Source organism: Diadema antillarum, unplaced genomic scaffold, assembly GCF_040938485.1.
Source record: "Diadema antillarum isolate AM-2024a unplaced genomic scaffold, OU_Dant_1.0 seq00001330_RagTag, whole genome shotgun sequence".
Lineage (NCBI taxonomy): Eukaryota > Metazoa > Echinodermata > Echinoidea > Diadematoida > Diadematidae > Diadema > Diadema antillarum.
The window spans coordinates 3,617-21,521 of record NW_027272100.1 but is presented as its reverse complement, the minus strand read 5'-3'; the positions used below and the strand labels follow the sequence as shown (position 1 = coordinate 21,521).

General features: G+C 38.8%; 1 protein-coding gene across 1 annotated transcript; it reads right to left on the bottom strand.

Moving 5' to 3' along the window:
• Positions 1-3,899: 3,899 nt before the first annotated feature.
• On the bottom strand, positions 3,900-13,082 carry LOC139708377 (ubiquitin-like protein 4A). Its single transcript, XM_071620329.1, has 5 exons — positions 12,962-13,082; positions 9,557-9,921; positions 7,524-7,629; positions 6,227-6,426; positions 3,900-5,408 (listed from the first exon to the last, which is right to left on the bottom strand). The coding sequence occupies exons 2-5, from the start codon at positions 9,608-9,610 to the stop codon at positions 5,310-5,312; spliced, it is 459 nt and encodes a 152-aa protein (XP_071476430.1). The 5' UTR covers positions 9,611-9,921; positions 12,962-13,082; the 3' UTR covers positions 3,900-5,309.
• Positions 13,083-17,905: the final 4,823 nt, after the last annotated feature.

Sequence of the window (17,905 nt, the reverse complement as noted above, 5' to 3'; positions counted from 1 at the left end):
TTGGTTAAAATGTCTTAGATGCTGCTTCTAACAATAATTCCTATTGGATATGATTATTGCGTGGCGCATGGTTTTCATGACTTACAACACCGTTAAAACAGTTTTCAGAATACCGATTTACAACTGTTTTAGCGGTGTTGTAACTCACAGACTTACAACACAAGTTACAACAGAAGTTACCACAGAGAGTGTTCAGAATACCACCCCAGGGCTCTAAATTTCACCATGATGTAGGTCCACACGAGTCTTGGAAAAAAAATCCATTAAGAAAAGTGGATGGTAGAGAGCACACACAAGAAATATAGCATGGTGGTGGTCTTTGACAAAATAAAAAACTAGAAATGTCACTATGGCAACTGGTATGCCTCTGCTAAAATGCATAATGCTCCTAATAGGTCTATAGTACAATGTCTTGACAATGTGTGATAACAGTTTCACATAATTGGCAAAATATTGAAATGACAGGTTTGTCACAAATGTGTTGAATACAGTTCACTTTCGCAAAACTAGGTTTAATTGGATGAATGGCTACACTGTCTATAAGAGTGCAGGTATTTGAGGATGTGAAGATTTTTACTTGACTTTTGACCCTTTTATAAGTTTATGCATTGAGTGATTTCAAGGAATGGAGAAAAGGTGTAATATCAGTTTTAAATAGTAAAATCTTCACATTTAACCTGGCCTTCGACCCCTGACATTCGACCCTATGACCTTAAAGTTCCCAAGAGAATCAATGTCAGGTAGAACATGCATGAATATGTACTGCGGTACTAAGTTTCATGATACCTTGAGTCACTTCTGAGACATGGAGGGAGAAGTGAAATTTAGCACTTTCACTTGGCCTCTGACTTTCTGCAAGAAACTTCTAAGAGAATCTCTATTGGGTAATACATGTATATATTAAGTTTATTATCCTGCAGGCATCGCATACAGTGTATGAGGGAAATAGTGAAATCTTGAGGAGTTGACCTTGACCTTTGACCCATGACCCCCAAATTCCATTGATAATTACTGCCAGTCAGAACATGCATATGCACTTAGTTCCATGAAGATACCTTGAACTATTTGCGAGATATTGAGAAAAAAGGGAAATTTTGACATTTTCACTTGACTTTCGACCTTTGACCTGAAACTCTCTCTGGAGAATCTTTATTTGGTAATACATGTATAAACTAAGTAAAAAAAAAAATACCTTCAGGCACTGCAACGATATGGGGAAATAGTGAAATTTTGACCATTTGACCTTGACCTTTTGACCTTTCACCTTGAACATGTGCACTCAAAAGTTGATAGGCACAACTTTGCCCACTCATACATATATATGCCACATTTCATTAGGATACCATAAATGGTTTTGTAGTTACGCTGTCTACAAAATTGATTACGGACGGCAGGACGGACGGACGGACGGACAACCCGAAAACATGCCTCCGGTGACACTTCGTGGCTGAGGCATAAAAAACACAAAAACAAACACAACAATGGGGGTAGCATAACTAACTAGTGCAGGTCAAGATTTGATGATACCTCTGATCATAACTTGAACAAAATCCCTTCAGAAATGTGGCCAGTAGGCCTACACTGTAGACAAAAAGACTCAAAAAATTGATCATTTTTTTGTGCAAACAAGTACCACCAAAGGTACCAAACTGGTGGCTAAATTTATAAATAATGCATGCCCATATGGAATTTGAATAAGATCTGTCATGAAATGCAGCCCATTTGAACCTTCAAAAGGTGGAACACTGGGGCAGCATTACCAATATAAGGGGTCTAAGTTTCACCACCATGCAGTTCTGATGTGCATGGTAGAGCATACACAAGAAAAATGACATGGTGGCTGCCTTTGAACCTGTTAAAGGGATGGTATAGTATTGATTGAGGTGAGAATTCAGGTGTCAATGTTTTGTTTTGTTTTTGGAGATATTTAGAAACCACTCTATGAAATATTACAGGGCATACAATTCTAAGCGGACTTCAAAGTTTATTTGATGAAAATTGGTTTTGAATGACTGAGATATACCCAAACACAAAGTAAAAAAAAGATATCATAATAAAAATCATGGCCTGTCACATTATATTACAATCACCTTTTTGGTTATTTCAGCAAATTTCATCAAATAAACTGTGAATTCCTATAAGAATTACATGTTCTTTCATATTTCATAAGAGGTTTTTCATTGTCTCACAAACACACACACACACATACACACACACACACACGCAAGTTGGAAACCTGCACCCCCATCTAAACCAAAACTGTGCCATCCCTTTAAAGGCAGAACATTGGGGGGCAGCATGAGGAAAAGTAATAAGGGTTCTGGGCCCCCAGGTTTTACTACACAAAACTACTGTACAAAACTTAAGAAAAAATATCATGAAATATTGCTAGTATTGAGTGCACACAAGTGGACACTAAGAATTCAACCTTTCTCTGTACAAAGATGGAACTAACAAGGGTACTACCATCATAAGTTTACGGTCAGATTTTTTAATAACAAGCCTCCGGACCAAATTAAATGAAATCCATCGAGAAATGTGGCCAGTATTGTGCATAGAAGATGTGATGCAGCAATGACTGAGTAACACTGCTGAATCAAATGAAAACTTCATGTTCATGATGTCAAACTTCTTACGTACATCACGCTGTTGCTTTACAAAGTAGATGAACTATCAATGGTATTCAAAACTAGCAACAATTGATGTTATAGCTTTTGCAAAAATGAGTGTCTTCTACTAAGATCGAATATTGAAAACTGAAATAACATTTGAAATTTGAACACTGTCTGTTCTCACCTAACTTCTGTTCCTCTGGAATCATCTCACTGAGCAATACCTTCATTCTGATTATCAACTGTTAATGATTTCCCTTCAAACTAAAGTATATACTACATGCACAAATAGAGCCAGAGGAACATGGTGTTTTCCTTTTTTCATTTCACTCCTGCATGTCTGTTATGAAGAGATATGGAGTATGCAATATGTACAACAGGCGAACCTTGTTACACCAAGATACATGTATTCGGGTTTGCGAGAATTTTTTTGTTACACTGAAATCTCGAGTACAACAGTACCCATTGGTAGCTACATAAATACCCACTATGTAGGACTAGAGGAAGTTGTGACACATTGAGCCCCACTTAGTCTTTACGTGTACAGTGTACAAATAGTGAACGGTCACGAGTGCGATGGAACAAGATTTTGCATGAGGTGAAAACTAGATGCGCTCTACTCAACGAGGCGAAGCCGAGTTGAATATTATGCATCATCTTTCGTTGAGTGCAAAATCTTGTTAGATTGCACAAGTAAAGACCATACACTACAACTGTACATATATTTGTTGTATACAACACCTCGAACATTAAAATATGTGGTCCACACAGATTCTTGAATTTAGCACAGAAATGTCAACCATTTTCCGTGAAAGACGAATGAGTAGCCGCACATTCACAGTCACCATGTACGTACGTACGATTGGCTGAAGTTCTTTTAAAAAATGACTGACAAAAGTATGCGCTTGTAAGCGCGCTTGTTTGTTGAGTGTGCGCGGCAAATGTTTGTGTATTGTGACATCAGAGCCGTGTAATGGAACAAAACCTTCAAGTCAATCGTGACTTTAACACGGGAGTCAATGGAAATTGGTGATGTCAGCCATGCGCTATCCATTTTTGCTCAAACAAAATTGTACAGCTGACAGCCACAGCGTGTGATGGAACTTTTAACTGAATGTCATGTGATGGGCAATTGACCCATTGGATAGCTAAATTCTTTTAAGGTGTTGTATAAACAATAATGACAGTTTTACCTCTAAAATCCTATTGTACAAATTAAATCATCTCAAGTGTTTCCAAAATTTGCTTACTATATTGAGCGTAATATGCAATAAACATAAAAGTTAAAAATCAGTACCCAGAAAAAGCTTCTTGCAATAATGAAATCTTGTTGTTTCTAAGTTTGTTATAATGGGGTTTGTCTGCAAATAAACTGGAAGTCCCCTCACACTGGTAATAAAGTCACTTTAATTTACATGAAAATTTACAAGTGTTGCTCAATGCTTAAAAAACAACAAAAAAACTCCAATAACATACATAGCAATTTCCACTTACTTTGACTGTTAACTTTCCCTTTCCATCCAGATTCACCATTTCTGATACTTTTGTTCACTATAATCATTGCCTACGTGTTTGTCAACAATTAAATAGCAATCTCCTAACGAGACAGGCTTGAAATGAGATGATGTGAAAAGCTTGTAAATATTCAGGAAAATATGACATGCTCTGGTGCACTTAACATCACAACATAACAAATACTGGCTATCAGTCAGTGTTTCACAGTCTCTTATGATAAAAACTCCTACCAACAAACATTCATTCTTCGTAGACATATATTGCCACATATTTTTGCAGCAACAAAGTACATGAACACTAAATACATGGACTGCATACTGGAGACAAACTTCCTGGACATAATTTCATTAAACCCAACAACCACTCACTTTCCTGAAACATCTTACTGCAACAACTTGTGGGCAATTAATTTCCCTTCGAATAATAGGCTTTCTGGTAAGTGCTTTGGAACAGCAATCGATTGCTCCTTTGAAGGAACTGGGGCCTGGTCCTTGACACAAATATGAAAGAAAACTTGCCATTAGCTATTCTCATGTTGCAAGTGATGAAAACACATTCAACACAAGCACAAGAGCTTCCCTTCACAGTGCTCTATATATGTCATGTATCATCTAATATATGACCTTTAACCTTTGGGTTAAATAAACATTGGTTATTCAAGGTTGATGGGAGTCATTTCAGATAACAGTGTCTGTGATACATTACAGCTTCACTCACAGACAGGAGGTCTGAGAACTACCACACTGTGTATGAAGCAGTACTATGGTCTCAAGCAATCACATTTCCTCCAGAGTGCCACTATGAACCACAAGGTAGATTCTCCCTTCATTGCTTAGGTATGCCAAGAATGTTTCATCAAGGAAACAGGGAGGAAGCACTATTCCATCTTGCTTATAAAGGTAACAAATTCAGACATCCAATGTTTGTAACACAAGAAATTCAACAAACCATCTTGACTGCAGTTTGCATCTTGAGGTGTGCCAGAGGGAGCTTCCACAAAGACAAATAGTTGTCTCACTGATCATTACCACTGTTTAATCTTTCAACAACATTTTTGAAGGATTTTCCCCTGTGCACAAAACGTTGTCCTTCTGCAACCATGCTATGTACCCTCCACTGGCACACATTTCATCACGAGATTGCTCAATGTCCAACTTCACCATGTATGATGTCCTGTGTTGTCTAGGTGGAAGGGCCCGCTCTGTCACTGGCTTCCAGTTTACTCTTGGCTATCCTTTCTATATCATCTAAACTTAAATTTGCTAAGTTTGATGAGAATTCCTGCAACACAATAGATATGATTTATATGATAAATGTAGCATTGGCATATCACAATGGTACAGACATGTAGGTATGAACTCAGCTTTTTGGACATGGAATTGAATGCTTTGTTGCATCCCCCCCCCCCCCCAAAAAAAAAAAAAAAAAAAAAAAATGATTAAGAAAGTATTGCCACTGGTGTTGGCATAGCACACAATGTATAACAAAATCATTACAAATCTAGTCAAAAAAAAAAAAAAGAGTTGAAAGATTATCAGTACAACAGCATACAATATAATGACAAAGCTTGTTTGCTTGTTTAATTTTGTTTGTTTAATTTCCATCTGAGAAGATGACTGGACAGCCCATATTCAGCTGCAATAGCTGGTCTTCCATGGGGTCCAGTTGGATGTAAGGCAGGACCACTTCACTGGGTTAAACACCCTGCTCTTTGCGATGAATAAATGAAGCGGGATCTTTTTACATGCATGAATTGTGACTCTCTCAAACACAGGACCTCCATTTTATGTCCTATTCAAGGGACAGAGTGTTTTGCCTTTTACTAGAGGGGATAGTATGATTACACACAACATTGCTCAGTGGGACCCAGGAATCGAACTGGGTTCCTTTGGATCATGAGGCAGATGCGCTACTGACTGAGCTAACTACTGACTGAGCTATTCATTCACCTGTCTGAAGATGATATGAACTGAATATAAATTGTCAAGGAAAATGAAATATTAGTTTATACAGTAAAAATTCTTCATTGATCCATAATATATCACCATTGCATTAGGTAGAGACTGCAACCATTTCATTTCAGTTTAAGCCATACTCACTTGTTTGAATGATTCTATAATACGTTCTGTGTCCACCGTTGTAAAGTGTCTAGCTAACAAAGTCTTCAACTCATCCCAGAGAGCTGTGCTATTGCCTATTCTGCTCACACTGACTTGACTGGTCTCTGGTTCAGGTCTCCGCACCACAAGATGAATTTTGGTTCCAGGACCAATCTTGTAGAAATCTAAGCTTTGCCCATCTTTACAGAAAAACAAAGCACAAAACAAAACAATATCAACATAACAATATCAACCACACTTACACAAATGTTATTCCACTTACATGTGTAGATGTTATTCAGTTCTCTGAGGCAAAGCTTAAACTAATTTTATCAGAATGGCTTCATTTACATCTACAAATGCAATTATCTCTTTCTTTGATTTTAAAGCAGCAAACAAGACAGTTCTTTTGTTGTTATAGTGAATTCAAAATAAAGCAATGTTGGCCAACATTGCAGATCTTTTCCAATAAACGCTTTCAAAGTCAAAGTGAGATCTGGACCTAAATTTCAATGTTCTTTTTTTTAATGCAATCCAGGTAAAAATGAATCTATACATTCCTCTGCAATCTTTGAGTAACTTGCTGTGTCTATGCAAAAGCTGATATAACCTTTGTGATACAGAGTTTCTGCGTATTGTCATCTGAGAACCAGAAGGGTGTTTTCCCAGGTTTGGGGGGGGGGGGGGGGGTATTGAATTATTGTTACCACATTGTAGAACTTGATCTCCTCTACATTATGGTGTCAATTTTAGATTATTTTCATATTCAGTAAACTGTTCAAAATCAAAACCACAAGGGCACTATTTTATCCGATACTCGGAACGATGCTTATAAATCTACCCACTTTTGATTAGATAAACTTTTTATGTCATAAAAATTGATTGTCTCATTTTTATTTACGCTAAAATCTTCGAACGCGATAGGATCCTTCTGGCTCTCAGCTGATGATATATGCTTTTGAACACCAAATGTCGTAGTTCTGTTATGAAAGCATATCATACTGGAATCTTTGCGATCAGTCTATATTAGCAGTAATTTTGAAAGCAGAGTAAAGCATATCAATCAATTTTTTATTGCCACAGTGATAATGTCACATGCACACCATTAGAGAGAGTAAGCATAAAATTACAAATGTGTGGAAGTAGCTGTCTATTCCAAAATTTGTAGACTAGTCAAATTGGAAACGTCATTTATTATATGGACACAACTAATTTTGTTGTATTGTTTAACACTTATTTGAACACAAGTTAAATTTCAACAATCCAGTCAGTTGAAAAAATAAAAACGATGATAGACCTGCTAAAGTTTTCCCTCGGAAGACTAGTCTTTGAAGATGTACTGGAACATCCAATTCTCGAGCAACCATGCGCTTCACAGCTACTATGGATTCTGCATCTGTCACCTGGAATGACACACGGCACATATGAAGACTGTTAAACTTTCTTGCACAGTTTGCCAGAACTGGATGTTGACAGAGCTGTATAGAGAGTGTAACAACTGGTTTGTCTGCTGAGAACAAAGAGCATTCTGTTTTCCAATAAATTCCAAAAAACAAACAACAACAACAACAAAACAAACAAAGAAAAATAATTCAAATTAAGTGCAGTCCAAAGACTTTTGATCATGCATCATGCAGATCCATTTTGACATCCTTCTTTGGTGAGTGAGAAATGCTCATCTCTCAAGAGATCCTCTCCTGGTGAACACAGAATGCCCATTTGACAAAATTTCTACCAGTTTGTTTGTCTGACATCACTCATTAAAACTTTGAAGGCTTCCATGGCGGTAGAACGTTGAATGGTAGAAGGCTTAACGGAAACCAAAGCCAAAAGAGAAATGTGGATTGAGTGAAAGCAGCAATATAAGTAGAACACATCAGTGAAAGTTTGAGGAAAATCGGACAATCGATGCAAAAGTTATGAATTTTTAAAGTTTTGGTGTTGGAACCGCTGAATGAGGAGACTACTAGAGGTTATGGCATCATGTGTGGACAAACAATATAAAGAAAATATAAAGCAGAGACTCCAACCCCAAGCACCTTCTCATCTGGAGATTCTCCCGCCTGAAACCCCCAGCAAACGGGAGACTCCAACTTGATGTGCATGAAGCACGAAGTTCCTTGCTGCCGGGGTCCAACTCTAGGGCTCTAGATGTTTTCTCTTGCTATCTAAGGCTTATTTTTCTACATACGATGACACTAAGTAAGAAAACATTTAAAGCGGGAGAAATAAAATCTCAAGCGGGAGAACAGGAGATTTTGCAAAAATGGGCTTTTGGCGGGAGATCTCCGGTCGAGAGCGGGTGAGTTGGAGTCTCTGATAAAGGGACTTCCACAAAAAATTCACTTTTCTAGCATAATGAAAGAGCACTTGACTAACCGCTTTCAGAAAGCAGGGGGAATAATTGCTACCCTTAACATATGTCAGAAACTAGTTGATGGAAAGTGTAATTTTCATGAAAAATGAATTTTTGCATTCATAACTTTTGCATCGATTGTTCGATTTTCCTCAAACTTTCACTGATGTGTTCCACTAATGTTGCTGCTTTCACTCAATCCACACTTCTCTTTGGGTTTTGGTTTCCTTTAACGGTACACCACATATTCTTTCTTGGGTATGTATGAGGCCTTGAAAAGGGCCTACCCACTCCCGACATTTCCGCAAGCATGTCTTGCCGTTCTCTTGAAAATGACAAGAACATGCTTGCGGAAGCGTCCAGAGTGGGTGGAGATAGGCCCTTTTCAGGGACACATACAAAGTATAACATACCCAGAAAGAATAAATGATTTCACTCACTTCATCAAAATCAGTGCACACGTGGTGTAAAATTGAAATTTTGGGCAAGACTCCACCAGAATGAATTTTGACCCCGTGCATACATTCGTATTAGCCCCAGGTACAAATGTATTGTTGCAAAAGAGGGAAGGATGTAAAAATAATTGTACAGTCCAACAGGCATGTGAAATAGACTGATTCACAAGTGTATTAATTTTTTCATGCCCTACTCATTGCTACAATGGGCAAGCCTGTAGCAAGCTTTCAGGCTGTTGGGAGCAAACTTTGCTACAAGGGCATGACAATATTCAATATATGTACAGCAGTGATCTATTGGTATTTGATCATTAAAAGCATTATACACTGTACAATGCCTTGCACAACTGGAGAAGCAAATTATTGATATTTTCTATGTCTCTGTATTTTCTATGATGTAAAGGTAGGTGGGTGCTTATCTCCAGCTTTGATTTTTGTTTCTTGTCATACTCACGGCATGGATGATCAACATAACTCGTATGATAAAGAGAGTAGGCATTAGCGTACATTGATACATACCTCAATTTGACACTCCTTAGCTGGAGCCTGAAGTATTTTGACGATTAGTATCATGATGAAAGAAAATTTCTTTCACCTTTCTCTTGCAAAGCAAAATACCAACAGCATGTAACACAGGATATTAGACCAGTTCTCTGCTCATGGAAAAGTGCAGGAGGCAGTAAATCTTGTTCCTTCAGCTAAAAATGGGTTCCAATATTTAGGAAACCAGATTAGATTCTGATATTCTGTTCAGCCTGTTCAAGTGTAGATGCACGACACACCACTAGGTCCTTTCATTACAACAAGACTGTTTTGACTTGATCAATCCATGTGGTGAAGTCATAAGACACATGACACAGGTCTGCCACTACAGCTTGTTGAATCTGGACGAAGCAAATAAATTAAACAAAGAAAGAGACAAACATTATTACAATTTCAACACCAACAGTGATGATGAAGAATCTTAAGTTCTTACAATCTTTGATTTGAATTTGATGTCTAGAATCTACAGTCTCTACCAAATTAGTAATAGAAAGAAACCATCATTGTTTGTAGAGTTAGGAAATTACCTATGTACAATGTAGTTGCATTGTAGTGTTAGAGTAGCCCAACCAGATATCATGCTATGCGTGGCATCTGATGAGGACCCATACATTTTTTTAGACATCCCATGTAACGGTTACAAAACATCCAAAATTTCTACTTTCTGCCTTCAATTTCATGTTTTACTGACATGAAATTCATTGCTAGGACTTAAATTTGGCATTACAATCCATAATTATCCAGCAGATTGCTACATAACTTTATTGTACCACTTGGCCGGTCGGGCAAGCAGATTTTCAGATTTGCTGCAAGACACTTGATCGAACATTAATTTTACTTGCCCGAAAAGAAAGTCTAAAATACATGTATAAGGAAATAATATAGTTAATCATGTGTTAGTCAAGGGCTTCATAAAACACAATCACTGGAATAAACAGCACTCATTGATTTGCACGCTTAGACACAATGGAGTAACAAACTTGGTCCGATCAAGTGTTGCCGTTGCATTGCATTGGGGCTTCTTCACGTAAGTGTTGGAAAGTCGCTGCAGTGAAATATGCAAAGTGCAGTGCATCACTAAACAGCCATATTATCTTTTAGCTTCTGTATAGTTGACTTCGTGGGTTTGTTGGGGGAATAAGTAAAAAAAAAAAGGTTGCTTCAAAACTTTTTACTTGCCTAATTTGGGCAAGCATTTGTTCTCATTGTTCAAAAACACTGATCTGAATTTGATTTTCACTTGCCCTGGGCAATCGAGCAAGTGCTTATGAAGCACCATGTGACCAGTAGACAATGTTCACGGGGTGAAATATGCATTTCTGACTGCAAAACCTGCTCATTGCTCCACTAATTAAGAATAAGATAGACCAATAAATATGCCTCTTGTTCCGTGGCCTTTTGTTAACTGTACCATCGTAATGCAGTTGGCCCCTCACAACAGACAGATATCTTCCATTCACTCTGCTGTGCAGACTTACTTGCAGCACAACGGTAAGTAGGAAATGGGGCAGAATTTCCAGTTTTTCATAACATTTTGTATTAAGAGATCACACAAAACGGCATAGGTTCATAATTATGTATCTATTCAAGGAATGAGTCAAGCTCACCCATTTCATGATTTAATCATCTTATACACCATTTTGGATGCTTCACTGAGTAACAGTACGGCCTTTGAACTCACTGTAGCCACATTCACACTGCTGAACTCGTGTGTGCGCAAATAGTAGATCGCAGTCTGCCTGAGTGAACGTAAGATATCTGTCTGTTGTGCTTGTGAGGAGCCGACCATATACAACCATACATTTCACAAAAGGCCACTGAACCACCATACACTTAACAAAAGGCCATGGAACAAGAGGCAGATTTATTGGTCTAAAGTGACTGCAGTTCAAAGATAACTTCAATTTTATGTCATACATGAACAAGATTAGAATGCGTCTCAATACGAACATTGCAAGGTAATCCCTTAAACTTACCAGTAGGCCTACCCCCAGCAGATACCCAGGCCCACCATATAATGAGAAATACCCTGGTAGATATGGTATCACCGGACAGCATGGTATTTCCAGATGCATGCGCACATCTCTGCATAATAATGGCATTCAATATGCACAGAACTTCATAGACTAGCCTTACACAGCACTGTATGGGCCGAAATCGCCATAAATGTTTTAGAAGATGTCGATTCTTCACAAGAGTTTATTGCATAAATTGTTTGAAATGTTTATGTTACTAATACTATCACTATTTCAATTGTTAGACGTTTTATATAAGTTTTACCATAAAGCATAAATGCCAAGGTTCGACCTCCCGTGCCAAAATTCAACCGCACACAAACACATAGGTTTTACATGTAGCAGGTGGTTGAATTTTGGCTGGTGTTATGGTCGAATCATGGGCAGCTTGCTTTACAAGTCATAATACGACACGAAATTTGAGTCTCATTTGCCGATTTTCTCTTTTGTGTCGCGATGTCGTCCGCTCGGTACAAATGTGTATGGTGAATCGTGGGTATGAACTGTGATTATGGTGCAAGGACAAGATGTGAAAGACATCATGATCAATAATGCCATTACGAAAATCATGTGCGTATTCATAATGCGATTTTAGTTTATACCACGCTGCCACCTTTTTGTAGCAGGGGTTAAATTGAAGTCTATTTTCCAAAACAGGAGTGAATGAGCATGATGATGAATCATTTACATCATATTCATAATTTTGGAAAATTTGTAATTTTCAGGACTTTGTGAATAACCAAGTCTAGTGTTATTTTCACCCAAAATTTTATCCTCGGAATTCAGAGCCACAAAAAATGAGCGTCCGGTGATACGATCCACTCTCGAGCTCTCAAATCATCTTGAGTCATACACTCACTGCCACACTAGTCACTAACTGCGACAGCCGCCACTGCGTGTGGCGGCTGCGCCGTGCTCCCATAAAAGATCTTCATGTTGAACAAACGGGTGCCTTTGCGGCGCTATATTTCCTTAATTTTTCAACAGAAACTACTAGGAATACTTACATGGGTCGATGAAACCTAAATGACTATCATCGGCGACTGTTTGATGCATTTCATTGCTTGTGATGCACAAAATGATGTCTTATAAGCAGCTCACCGATGTTCACAGAATTCACAATCACTTGCACAAGCGCACAGAATACTTAGGAACTAACATAAGCGAAACTGCGGGGAAGCCGCCAGGACCGCGCCTGGCGGCGCGGTCTCCGGGGCTAACTAGTCACTAGGTTATGGTACGCGCTACACACACGCACACACAAAATCCCACATTTGGGACTAAAGTGAAATTATAACATTTTTCTTTACTTGACATACTTTTTACTGCGAAGAATTAGCGCAGTGCTTTGTTAACACATACTTACAGGATAGTAGAGCAATCAACAATATCGTGTCCTATCACTCTAAGATGCACGCTGATAGAAAATGTGAAAAAAAAAGTCATTTTCGTATGCCCGTTGGCTTTGTGGTGGTCTCACTTCTTACTTCCTACACTAGCATCAGACAACGCCGTGCGCATTGACGTGTACTAAGTACGGAACGTGAACGTGTACGTCTTCTACGCACAAAACCCGCACCAGCATGTTCTGTGACCCGCACCCACCACTAGGATCGCACCCTATGATCCGCGCACGCACTTTGTGTGTGTGCCGTATTAAAGCCAACTTGAAGGGGAACTTGAAAGGGAAAACATGATTCGATTCGGGGGCAATTCGCAACCCGGACCCTTCCCCTGACCCTAACCTTAATCCTAATCCTGAACCTAATCCTAACCCGAATATTTACACTAACCTTATCACTAACCAGAAAATAGCCGGGGGGGGGGGGGGGGGGGGGGGGTAATTGTCTTCGAATTCGCGTCCCTGTACACTAGAATGATACCACAGTATGTTGGATCACAAATTTATCCTCTAGTACAATGTAATTGGTTTGAGGTTGTATTTTCAGCTACCGTAACAGGGCAATAACCCCCCCCCCCCCCCCCCGGGCAATTCCCCCGTCTGAATACGTGTTACTGATTGATAAGGTTAGAGTAGGCTTAGATTGAGGTTTATAGGGTTAGGATTCAGGGGCCGCGGAACCGGAGGGGGGGGGGGGGGGGCTGGGGGAGGGGGCTGCAGCCCCCCCCCCCCCCACACACTTCTGGATCGTGAAAAAAAAAGAAGAAAAAAAAAAGAAAGAAAGGGGAAAAATCGGGGGGAAAATCACACTACCCGAATTTCTCACAAAGTGTGCTTCAGATCGCTTTATCTTGATTTTCAAAAACGCAAAAGCTCCGTCGAGTGGGAGGGGGCATCCCCCTCCCACACCCTCCTCCTCCACCTCATTAGACTTTGTACATACACACAGCTGATGCACACGCGGAATAAGAGCTAAATGCCGTGATTTTGCTATTAACACTTTCTTGAAAAAAGTCCAAATTACTTCCATAAATATCTTTTTTGGGGGGGGGGTGGGTGGGGGAGCTAGAAAAAAAATCCAAGTATTGCACAAAAAGTTTGCACCAGATCGCTGAATTTCAGGTCTGAAAATGTAAAATCACCTTCGTGTGGGAGGAGAAATATCCCTTTTGTATATACACCCTCGTGAGCATGCCTTTTCTGTTTGATTGCTTAACAGACAGCGTTCATGAAATTAATTGTAACAATAAATTAATACAAGAAGTTTATTTAAATGCTACCACTTTACAGGCAAATTGTTCAATAATAATCCGCATCAAAATATCCTGCTACCTTACACATTATGTGGGGCCGTTTCAAGTCGATAAAAGACGGAAAAACATGCATCAAATTGCACCATTTACAACATCAAAATGCAAAAAGTTCTCACCACGGTGGGGGAACACCCCCCTCCCACACCCTCCCCCCCCCCCGTCCCCTCCGCTCGTTCGGGCTCGGTCGCTTCGCTCCCTCGCATAGTAACCACCGCCCTCCCAATATCACAAGATCATTATCCAGGCTATATACGCTGGTGCGTCTAAGCGGGGGGTTTCAAGTCGATAAAAGATGCAAAAAGATGCATCAAACTGCACCATTTACAACATCAAAATGCAAAGAGTTCTCCCCGTGGGAGGGGGGGGGGACATCCCCCTCCCACACCCCCCCCCCCCCACCCGTCCCCTCTGCTCGCTAGGGCTCGGTCGCTTGGCTCCCTCGCATAGTAACCGCCGCCCTCCCAAGATGACAAGATCATTATCCAGGCTACGCCGGTGCGTCTAAGCGCGGGGGGGGGGGGGGGGTTGACCTTGATACACCCCCCCCCCCCGGCTGTGCAGCCCCCCCCCCCCCCCAAACTGAAAAACGTTCCGCGGCCCCTGGGATTAGGTTCAGGATTAGGATTAGGGTTAGGGTTAGAGTTAGGGTCAGGGAAAGGGTCCTTGGTAATTACCCAAGGGGTAATTGTCCTAGGCCTAGACCCTTCAGCTACATTATTATAGAGGGTCTATGTCAGATCTCTTATTTAGCCCTACTATAGTAACACTCTATGGCGTACCATTTGCAAAATGACGTCACTTTCATGACGACAGTTTTGCAAATACACGTAGTACTCGGTATGTTATTTGCAAATGATATCACAAAAGCAATTCTGACATCGCCCGCTGCTTCGTACCGTCACCAGCTTTGTGAAATGTGATAATATCTAACAAAACAATTGATGGCGGACTATCCAGTCCCCTCCCCCCCCCCCCCAAAAAAAAAAAAATTAAATGAAGATTCATTGCGGTAGGCTATCATAATGATGACAAGACTGTTAATTCATAATGAATACATTCCTACGATAATTAATGACTCATTTGACACAACATGTCGGCCCAAATCTTGCCATTTTTTGTTTTTACTTAGAAATGGAAACAAACTATGACATATTTTCAAGACATGACCACACATGCAGACATACATGGTAATAATTTTAAGGTCTGAAGTCTTTCAGTTTCTTCTACAGCCTGGCCTACCTCTGAACACGTGACAGTTGATTCGGGTGTATTATCACATACACTTTATTGGAAGGGGAAGGGGGTTAACCTTTCCCCACAAATGTACAAAGAAAGCATTGCTGTGGGATAGAAGATGATGAAAATGAATAGCGTGAACCCTTAATCCTTTGTATGCCAATGAGCCAAATAAGCACAAATAAATTATTTCACACACAAACCAATGGACAGGAAATAAACGTGGCACACTATTTAATGTTTTGATAAGGCGCTCGAAAAAAATGAGACCAAATAATCTGAATGAGAGAAAGACTTGGACTTGCTCCATTGATTTATATAATAATCCACGAGAAAATTGATCATCTCCTGTAAAGATGGTCTAAGAATTCATCATTCCTATATCAACATGTTTCTTAAGCTATTTCTTCATTTCGTTTTTGGAAACGCATGGACAATAAGCAACTCATAAGAAATGACTAATACGATTTTTGATAACAGTTTTAAAATATGATAATTAGCCGAACTTAAGATTCGTATAACTCTGTTGGGATGGATAGATATTCATTAAAGGAAATGCCATTATAAACAAATCTTGATCAATAGAGTGGCTTCGAAACAAATGAAAATACCACCACCACACACAAAAAAGAGAGAAAATGGATGTAAATATGTTTAAGATTTTAAACCTTCCTTCTGTGGACAGCAATACAAAAGAAAACAACAAAAACAAAACAAAACCATGAATTAATGATACAGACATTAATAACTGATGGTATCAAGAGCCCTGAATAAGAGGAAACGAAACGTTCAGACAGTTTGATCATTCAAACTATATGGCTATGGGAAGCAAAGCAGGGACTCATTGGTTTTCACCATTAGCCCTTTCATAATGCAAGGATTGTACATAGTGCCTTCTAATCCAAAGAGTGCAGATTCGGAAGGGGATGTTGATGCAGACAAAGAAGAAGAAGAAAGAAAGAAAGAAAGAAAGAAAGAAAGAAAGAAAGAAAGAAAGAAAGAAAGAAAAAAAAGGTCAGGCGGTGGGAGGGGAGGGGTGGTCTTGCCTCTCTCCGCCCCATCCCTCGAACCTCTTCAACTTTGGCTAAATCATGCAATATAAAAACACTGCCATGAGCTGACAACTGCACATTAGCCCTGCAGATGGACTGAAGCATAATACCTCGTAATTTTGTGCTCATCATGATTCGATGATCCATGAAAATTGATGTCCATGTCAACGGTTTTTTATTATAGATAACAAGTATCAACTTCTCAACGACAGTCACTGAATAATTGATCAGCTGAAGAGACAAAGATGATTACTATTCATCACTTTTATTATACTCCCGTTATAAACAATACCCTATATGAATTGTTAACAAAATGAGAGCTGGCGTTAGAATTTCAACAAACCTACAGGTTACTACCCAATTACAATTAGTTTAGACGGTATTTCTAATGACGGTATTACTAATGATAATTATACTCAGTTTGTAAAGAAAAATGAGAATACAGCATTTTTTTAGCCCTGTTACCCCAGGAGAAGTTGTAAAAATTGTATGTAATTGTGACAATGGTTCAAGTTCTGGTTATGATGACATTGATATAGCTGTTGTAAAAAAAGTAATACATGTAATTTGTTATCCTTTATGTGACATTTTTAATTGTGTTTTATCCACTGGTATTTTTCCAAACAAACTTAAAATTGCCAAAGTTATACCAGTTTTCAAAAGTGGTCCAAGTCATGATGTTAATAACTACAGACCTATATATTCTGTGTTATCTGTTTTTTCTAAAATTTTTGAGAAATGTATATATGATAGATTACTGTTATTTTTAGACAAATATGATATAATAACACTATGTCAATATGGATTTCGTTCTGGGCGCTCCACGTCCCATGCTTTGATTAACCTTATTTCAAAAGTAATGCACTTAGTTCTCATCAATCAATAATTGGTTTGTTTTTAGACTTAAGCAAGGCTTTTGATTCTTTAGATCATTCTATTTTATTAGATAAGTTATATATTTATGGTATCCGAGGTAATTTGTTCAAATTATTTTCAAATTATTTGGATAATCGGAAACAATTTGTATCGGTTAATAGATGTAAATCTGAGTTGTGTAGCCTGGATGTGGAGTGCCTCAGGGTTCAATACTTGGTCCACTTTTCTCATTTACATCAATGATATTTGCAATGTCACAGAAAAATACAGTTCATTTCATATGCAGACGATACCAGTATGTTTATGTCTGATGATAATATTAATACTTTATTGTTACGTTTTAATGAAGAGATTCAAAAAATTTATGATTGGCTTCTTATGAATAAATTAGTTTTGAATGTGAAGAAAACTCAATGTATGATTTTTACTAA

Excerpts from the sequence above, each read along its gene's own strand:
- LOC139708377 (XM_071620329.1), bottom strand. The coding sequence starts at position 9,610 with ATGATACTAATCGTCAAAATACTTCAGGCTCCAGCTAAGGAGTGTCAA. Across the intron at positions 7,630-9,556 it reads CTAAGGAGTGTCAAATTGAG|GTGACAGATGCAGAATCCAT; the intron begins GTATGTATCAAT and ends GTGTCATTCCAG. Across the intron at positions 6,427-7,523 it reads CCGAGGGAAAACTTTAGCAG|ATGGGCAAAGCTTAGATTTC; the intron begins GTCTATCATCGT and ends TTTTCTGTAAAG.